Source organism: Gobio gobio (assembly GCF_949357685.1).
Source record: "Gobio gobio genome assembly, chromosome: 11".
In the NCBI taxonomy this organism is placed as follows: Eukaryota; Metazoa; Chordata; class Actinopteri; order Cypriniformes; family Gobionidae; genus Gobio; species Gobio gobio.
Genome location: NC_137104.1, coordinates 51,540,015 through 51,549,133, shown reverse-complemented (window position 1 = coordinate 51,549,133; position 9,119 = coordinate 51,540,015). Strand labels below are relative to the sequence as shown.

The 9,119-nt window shown below is 37.7% G+C and overlaps 1 protein-coding gene across 1 annotated transcript; it reads right to left on the bottom strand.

Moving 5' to 3' along the window:
• Positions 1-5,684: 5,684 nt before the first annotated feature.
• On the bottom strand, positions 5,685-7,718 carry twist1a (twist family bHLH transcription factor 1a). Its single transcript, XM_079830282.1, has 2 exons — positions 7,046-7,718; positions 5,685-6,510 (listed from the first exon to the last, which is right to left on the bottom strand). The coding sequence occupies exon 1, from the start codon at positions 7,607-7,609 to the stop codon at positions 7,076-7,078; it is 534 nt and encodes a 177-aa protein (XP_079686408.1). The 5' UTR covers positions 7,610-7,718; the 3' UTR covers positions 5,685-6,510; positions 7,046-7,075.
• Between the last annotated feature and the right edge of the window lie 1,401 nt (positions 7,719-9,119).

The following is a 9,119-nucleotide window of genomic DNA, read 5'->3' as shown; positions in this document are numbered from 1 at the left end:
GATTTCAATGGACAGGAGTCAATTATTCTGTTCTATTATTCACTTATTCACTTATTCAATTTTAATTTCCCAAAGTGCCTATAATTGAAGAAACCTCCTCTGTATAAAATCTCTCCATCGCTGAACTCTTTTGGGCAGCTACAGGATGGTTTAAGGTTGAGTTCAATTAGTTTACCCCGCTTCAGGCACAGGCTGAAACTTATTTTAGGGGGCAACTGGCAAACATAAACAAATGTCAGACAAAAGGTCTTTTATTTTGCATGAAAGTTTGTGATTGCATTCTGATTGCCTGTTTATTTTCTTGGAAACCGCACTCCTGGGCAGGTAGATGTGAGCTGGCGGTCTGTAAACCTTGTTGTGTGCCAGGGTGGCACATAGATGCCCATACAGCTGCCTGGGTGGTACATATACACAATAACCCCACTGTTGCCAAACACACACACACACGCCAGAGAGGCTGCAAACCAGAGGACCAGGACAAACCGGCTGTGGCGAGGCAGGCCGTGACCAGCCACTTAAAGTCTGGTATTGGTGTAATGCGTTTTTGTATTCCGTGGGGCTTTATAAGAAAGATTCTTTATTCTTTATTTACATTCAAAGTGATTTACAGAACTTTTTAGCACATGGACAATCTCCCGCAGGGGTAAAATCTCTTTTCGGGGTTTAAACCTACAACATTTTGGGTTACCAAATACTTAAACACTTGCAACATAAAGTCGGTTTGCAGCTTATTTTGGCCGACCAACTACTTTTTGTTTCATTTTGTGTCGTTTAGTGGCGGGATTATCTGATATGTTATAAGAGATGGACGTCGTGGGAAAAAGTGAATCGCATATGCCTACCCACAAAAGCTTGTGCAACCAGCACTTTCACATATTGCTCAAGGCCGCTTGATTTCTGAAAATATCTTGCATTCCTGTTATTGTGTGGGACGACTTTTAACACCAATAAAATGTCTCGGTTACATTTGTGCATTTTTAAGGTTTCTTATCGAAGCATAACGACAGATTTGACAAAACTTTAGAGAGAAAAATATGCCACTGAAATGCGAGTTTTTAGCATCTAAAAAAACAAACGTCATCGCTGCGGAACTCTGAATATTGGACAGGAGTTTTATTAATCTCTTGTTGTAGTTCATCAAGGTCACAGTAAGAGAATATGAGCGAAATGCAATGCGATGAATCTTTGGGCACAATTAAAACAGGCACAGAAGATCTGGCTGCTCGTGATCATTTAAATATGATTGGAATCTCCTCTATTGGATCGGAGCTGCGGTGGCATGAAAGAGCCGAAGCCATGTGGTTCTGCTTACGACCCAGAACCCAGTACATGAGATGAAAAAGCCTTCGCTCAAATGAAATCATATATTAATCTAGTCTTCCAGGACGGACATGCTTTGTTGAGCTGTGCAGTTTGAGGCATCGTTGCGTGTGCTAGAAGTTTCCATCGAGCAGAAAAGACACGAAATTAAAGCAGCATGTCATGGACACCTCACCTCAACAAAAGCCATGTCACAAAGAATACACATCTACAGCCGACCCTTGACCTCACTGCTGAATCAAAAGGTTCTTCGTGCATTTTGCTGATAATCAATATTGCGTTTTAAAATCCTCTTGATCTGTTGAGTCAGATTTTATTGTGCTTGGGATCTCATGACATTGAATATGAATTAAGATGAAATTTTGTTTATAAGATTAGGAAAATGATGGCAAGCATGTCTTCTGAGATGTAAAAGAGGGGGGATTGTTTTCTGAGGGGGGATTGTTTTACACTGCAGGCCCCAAAATCTGCATGCCCAGCCATTATACTGTAAAAGGGTTAAAGGTCCGTTCACACCACAAATGATAACTACACCGATAACTATATTAGCGTCCACACCAGCTGACGATATCTTTCTGTTTATTCTAAGCGCGCGCTTGTCTGTCACTTTAAATGCTCGAGTTACAGCAGGATGGATTCTGATTGGCTGTCTGAAAGTGTTTCAAACAATATCATTTCTCAGTGCGTTATCGTTATCGCTGTGGTGTGAACTCTGCTATTCTTTAATATTGAGAAAGATTTTAGAACTGTATAGACCCTTTTCACAGTATCGTAAATCCTGCAACGTTTTTAAAATATATGTACTTTTATAACACTAATACTTATATGTATTTTATTACTTTTGCATCAAATTACAAAAAAAAAACAAGTTAGCGCTGCTGTGAGGGTGTTTCTAATACTGCGTCTATGGGAGTGATGCTAAAAATGAACATATTTCTCTCTTTTCACTGCCGTTATCAATCTCACTCTATTTTTTCCCTCTTTTTGAAAGTTGTGAAATCACTATTGTGGAGTTTTTCTTTTGCTATTTGAGCAAATGGGCACATACACACACACACACACACACACACACACACACATATTTAATATAGCCCATTTTCTCATTCACAACTGAAATAGTTAATTCAACTATGACGACTTCCGCCCGGAAATGTGAAAAGGGTCTATTAAATTGTTATCTTTATACCTTAGTTATCGTAGAATAAGTGATAAGGATAAGGATCATTATAAATATATCGTTCTAAAAAACATTCTAAATATAAAATAATAGTTCGCACCACAATAGGCAACTATTGGAGAAATTATATCGTTGGAATCATTTTAAGAATGTTTTTTTTTGTTGTTGTTGATGAAGATAAAAACATTGACAGCCAATCGGAGTCCATCTCGCAGTAACGAGCTCGAGCTAACAACAACAACAACAAAAAAACAGCAGTGCCTCTGGGCGCTATTTATCACTATTTATCTTTATAGTTATTGTTCTTGGTGTGAACGGGCCTTAACGATAATGATATAGTTCTAAAAATAATTCTAAATATAACAGAATAGTCCACACACCACAACTATTAAAGAAATTATATCGTTGAAATCATTTTTAGAACGTTTATTTTTATTTTTATGAACGCTAAAAACATTGACATCCAATCAGAATCCATCTCGCAGTAACGAGCTCGAGCATTTAAAGTGGCAGAAAACAAAACAGCAGTGCCTCCAGCGCTATTTATCTAAGTTATCTTTTTAGTTATTGTTCTTGGTGTGAACAATAATGATATCTAAAAGTCATTCTAAATATAACAGAATAGTTCACACACCACAACTATTAAAGAAATGATATCGTTGGAATCATTTTTAGAACTTTTTTTTTATTTTTATGAACGCTAAAAACGTTGACAGCCAATCAGAATCCATCTTGCTGTAACGAGCTCGAGCATTTAAAGCGGGAGACAACAAAACGCAGTGCCTCAGGCGCTATTTATCGTTATAGTTATATTTAATGTAGCCTACTTGGTGTGAACAGGCTTTAACGATAATGAGTTCTAAAAATGCTCTTAATAGCCTATAAAAGTAGTTCACAATCACACACCTCTACTATAACGAAAACAGCACAGAGAAACGAGACTGTTGGAATCTCTCTCAGAACGAATTTTCCAGCAAATGAACTATAAAAACATCGACAGCCAATCAGAATCCACCCCGCTGTAAAGAGCTCGAGCATTTAAAACGACAGGCAACAAAACAGCAGCGCTTAAAATAAACAGCACAATATGGTCCTATAGTTATAATTCTTGGTGTGAACGGGTTTTTATTTTGGATATTAATACAGCATGCGTTCACTTCAACATTAAAAACTTCACCATGAACTCTCTGCACATAATGTACAACTGTTATGCTCTTTAAAAACACCTGTTTATATCAATTTTTCCCACCTCAACCATTATGAATAACAAAAACAATGCATTGTTGAAATTTTGAAGATTTATTACTTAAAAAATATTAAATTGAATTTTTTAAAGACATTTAGAAATGTCCGTGTCAATGTGAAACACCTGTTAAACCTTATATCAACCTGTCCACTCTTTCCCAACATCAAAGCATAACAAAATTACGTTTCATAATTATGTTTAACTGTTTTCTGTTTCACTGATTATTCTGACACTGAATATTAGCGTATTCGGTGCTGTTTCATATTTATTAGTGCTGTTTATTTAATTTTTTTATCTATTACCAAAACGTATAATATAAAAAATAAATGTTACTGTTAAATTAAGTCAAGCACTTTTACTTAAAGTGCATCCAAACAGTTTGACACAACTCAAGTTCTTACAATTTACCCAAAAACTAAGATGTGAACAATCTGCCATTTATATTTGTACACATTATTTCATTTTGACAGGTTTCTCCCTATACTGGTGAGATCAGATGAGCAGTGCATAGATGCCTTTAAAGGCCTTTGAGTTTTGAATCATCATGATGGTCATGAAAACACAGTAAAGAGCGGCTGTGCGCGTGCACTGATTCACAGGGATCAGTCAAGTCCACAGAGGCGAGAGTTTCTCAAGTTCAACACAACACGGACATGCTCATTTGAAGATGGTGAATCGATTCAGCTCGGCGACCCTACAGGTCAGATGCGTTCCGCGTGGACGAGCCTGTTTTACTCTTGCGTTACACACATTTCAAACGCTCAGAAGGCCCGAGTGCTCATGGAAATAAACCGCATGCTGGATTTTGCAGTTCATGTTTTTTATTAGTTTTCTTTTCTCTCTGAACATACAATAACAACAAGATTTCATGATTCATATTTCCTGCATTATTTTCGAAAAGACCCGAATTAACACATGAAACACACTTCTGCTATTAAAAAAGCAAAACTAGTTAAATCGAAGTGAATTACCAGAAGCATTCAGCATATCCTCAGCGCATGATGAAATCCATGCAAAACTCCAACAGAAATCCAAAGCAAGAGAGAGAGAGATTTAAAAAGAAGTCCGTGTCCTTTTCAAAGTTCGAGTTTCAAAACACACGCGCGCGCGCAAAACCCTTTTCCACAAACACCAGGTTTATCATTCCATCATTACCCATCGAGTCCGACTTCTTTTAAAGAAACTCAAAGCATATTTGTGTCAGACTGAATGCGTGCATGTGAAGGCGGGTCTGTGCAACTCCACATCTGTTCTATTCACGTGACGTTAAGAAAAATATTAACAACATCTGGTAAAAATAAGTTTGATTCAGGTGCCTGAGCTCTCTCTCACACACACACACACACACACACTCTCTCTCTCTCTCTGCCTCTCCAAGTCCCCAAACCCCAGGATTGTAACGTGTTTCTGACGGGAAACCGAGATCAGTGACAGCAGAAACAAACGCCAGATTCCCTCCTAACTCTTAAAACAACACCTTCAAAATATATTCTCAAATATACTAATATTCGGGGATTTTCTTATGACTGAAATGATGCCATTTTTTTCAACTTTAAAATAATTATAGCCTATTTTTTCTGTAGTCTATATTATTTTTAGCATGGTTATTCCTTCATTTTTATTGTTTAATGATTTATCGATTCTTAATATTTCTCTGTGAATCGTAAAATGCTGGTGTTTGGTTGTTTTGACCCTCTCCGTGACCTTCCCGACCCTTCATTTTATGGACATCTGGGAATTCCATAGATGTTTGGAGCCGTTACACACCTTCACAACATCCCAAGCGCTTTCCCAGACCTCCTGTCATATGCTGTCCTTTTGGGTTAAAATGCGCGCGCAAAATGACACAAATGCCTTCATTACTGCAGAAATATTTAGTCTTTACTATGTTGTTTTTTCCCTATGTGTTGTCATGTAGAAAATATCATGCAAACATAATTTGTGTGTAAACAGTTTTTATTTTATTTCTTCCAAATGCTTAAAATCAAAATCTTTTGGGCGTAAACAACTCGAGCTGGTAATAATTATAGCCTATAGTAAAAATACTTTCCTTGTAGAAAAATAATAATACTTATGAGTGGGCCTTTATGCAATGCTGGGTTGTTTCAACCCAAATTTGGGTCAAATATGGACAAACCCAAGCGTTGGGTTAAACATTTAATTTAAACACTTAAGCCAACGGCTGGGTTTATCAACCTTTGACCCAAATTTGGGTTGAAACAACCCAGCCTTTTTTAAAGTGTGTTGATGATAAAGTATTTCCTTCTAAAAACTATGTTTTTTAACGTTAACGTAATTGAATCAAATACATTTGCAATTGTTTCTGTGCACAAAATACCTTTCGTTTTTTAATGTATTTGTAAAATTCCTTGCATAACTGCAATAACAACATGTACGTTTCAAACCACGTTTTATTGCAGAAAATATACACATATTTACATCGTATTTAAAATAGAGAATGCATGAAGACACCAGATCTCTGTGCATTGTGACAATCATTAATAAATAAATAAATGTCTTTTTTTCTAGGACCAGTCAGAGAAAGCGTTGACACAGATATGAGCCGATTTCCTTCATTCGTTCCGTAATAAATATGACGCCGCATTCTCCGTCACACAGCCCAGATGTGCTGTAATTCCTGCTCGCATGTCGAGGTTCACAACTGTAAGTGCTTGCAACGACGTCGTGATGCTCCAGAACGTTCCCTTTATAATCCTCGTTTTCTTCCAGTGAGTTCAGCTCTTGCTCGATGCTTATGGCCGACAATCTGCAAAAGCAAAGATAAAAGTGTTACAAAAAATGCATTCAATAATAACATGCATTTAATACTTCCATAACATATTGGTATTTATATAGACAATAGCAGAATAAATCAAGTTTGCAACTTTGCTTGCACGAGAAAATATTTCTAAATAGCATCAAATTATGAATCATTTTTTGGGAATATTTTAAGGTTATTTAGGAACATACGTTTAGACTTTATTAAGCCTATCTCTATAATGTCTACAGAATAATAATAATAAAAGCATGTGGATGGTGAAAACTAAAAACGAAATATTTCTTTGAAACTCCAGAGCATCAATCAACCAACTTCGCGAGGTGCATCATGGGATGCTTTTAAACGCTATTTGATGATGATTCCTTCACTATCGTCCACTCAAACTAAAAATATATAGGCTACAGCCTATACTAAGTTATATTTGTTTCCAAAACGTAAAGTTTTGAACATGCGTGTCCAATATTTTTTGCCTGGCGGGCTATTAACATCATCCAGCTAATGATTTTTGAAACGCTTTGCATACCGTGCTGCATCCGAAGCGCGCGTCCACGCGTTAGTGGGATGTTGACATGGACCACGCGCCCTCCATTCTCCACACGGAAAACGCGTAACTGAGTCTCTCGTGCGCCACATAACTGCAGCTGGACATTTTGGAGTCCAGCTCGTCGCTCTGCAGGACCTGGCACAGGAAATCAATGTACCGGGCGGCCAGTTTGAGAGTCTGTATTTTGCTGAGCTTGTCCGAGGGTAAGGTGGGGATGATTTTGCGCAGGGACGCGAACGCCTCGTTCAGAGACTGAGTCCTCTGACGCTCGCGCACGTTCGCCATGACGCGCTGCGTCTGCAGGTCCTCCAGAGACTCCGGGCTGTCGCCGCTGTCGCCGCCGCTGCTGTTGCTGCACTTTTTGCTCCTCTTCCCGGGCGTGGGGCTGTCGGAGTCCTCTCCGTTCTTCCTGCTCGGGCGTCTTTTCCTACCGCTGCAGCGCTTCTGCTGTCGCCTGTCGAGCTCCTCCTCGCTGTTCCCCAGACTGTCCACTGGAGACTCCGGGGAGCTGGACTCCTCGTGCATCACCTCTTCCTCAAACATCACCTTTAAAGCGGGAGGGAAAGCTCGGTCGATATGTCGCAGGCTCTCCGGCGGGATGGGGTCAGAGGCTCGCGACGCGTCCGGTGTCTCCTCGTGCGTCACGGAGGTGTTTCTCAAACTTGAAGGGAAGTTTGGAGGCTCTTATAGTCTGGAAGGCGCAAACTTTTTGGGGCGGCCTGTGATTGGACAAGACGCGGCGTTGCGTCAGAGAGGAGAGGCGGGAGAGAGCCGAGATGCAAAAGGATTCCGTTACACAAGAAGCCGTTCTTTACCTCGAGCATCGTTGGCCAATCACAGCGCGTCGTTTAAACTAAACACAACACACACACGCTCGTGATGACATATTTAGTCATACACTGATGTTGATGTTTCTATAATTCAAATACAAAATAGAATAGAATCTATTTTGGGGATTTTCAGAGCGTGCGTTAAACCACATTAAAATTAATATTATGTCAAAATAGTGAAGTTATGATTAATAATGAAGATCCAACGAAAATACTGAAACATTCAATATTGAAGCATATGTTGACAAATGTATTAAATAAACGAGCTGCTTAACTGAACATATTTAGCATTTTATTCTGATGTAGAATAGAAAAGTAATATTTCTTATGTAGTACATCAATAAACACACAAACAAACATCAAACACTATAAATGTCATTATGTCAAAATAATATATATGATCAAACATAAATATTGAAATGTGTTGACAAATGTATCATAGGCTGATGATTCATTTTGGGTAAATGAGCTGCTGAATATATAATATAATATAATATAATATAATATAATATAATATAATATAATATAATATAATATAATATAATATTTGGCATTGAATACATATCCCAATAAACACACATCAAACACTAACAATGTCATTATGTCAAAATAATAATTATGATCTATAAAATACTAAAACATAAAATATTGATAGGCTGGCTGATGATTCATTTTGAAAAATGAGCTGCTGAAATGAATATATATATATTTTTTTAGTTTGTACACTCTAAAGAATGCTGGGTTAAAACAACCCAAGTTGGGTTGAAAATGGACTAACCCAGCAATTGGGTTAAATGTTTGCTTAAAACAACCCAATCGCTGGGTAAGTCCATTTTCAACCCAACTTGGGTTGTTTTTAACCCAGCATTTTTTAGATGTTGTAGAATAGAATAGAATATTTGGCATTGGAAGCATTTCTTATATACCAATACACACGCATCAATCACTAGCAATGTCATTATGTCAAAATAATAATTATGATCAAACATAAATATGGAAATGTATCATAGGCTGAGGATTAATTTTGGGTAAATGAGCTGCTGAACTGCACATATTTTAGTCTTCTGTAGATGTTGTGGAGTAGAATAGAATATTTGGCATTGGATGCATTTCTTATACCAACAACAACAAACACACATCAAACACTAACAATGTCATTATGTCAAAATAATAATTATGATCCAACATAAAACACTGAAACATTCAGTACTGAATCTGTGGCT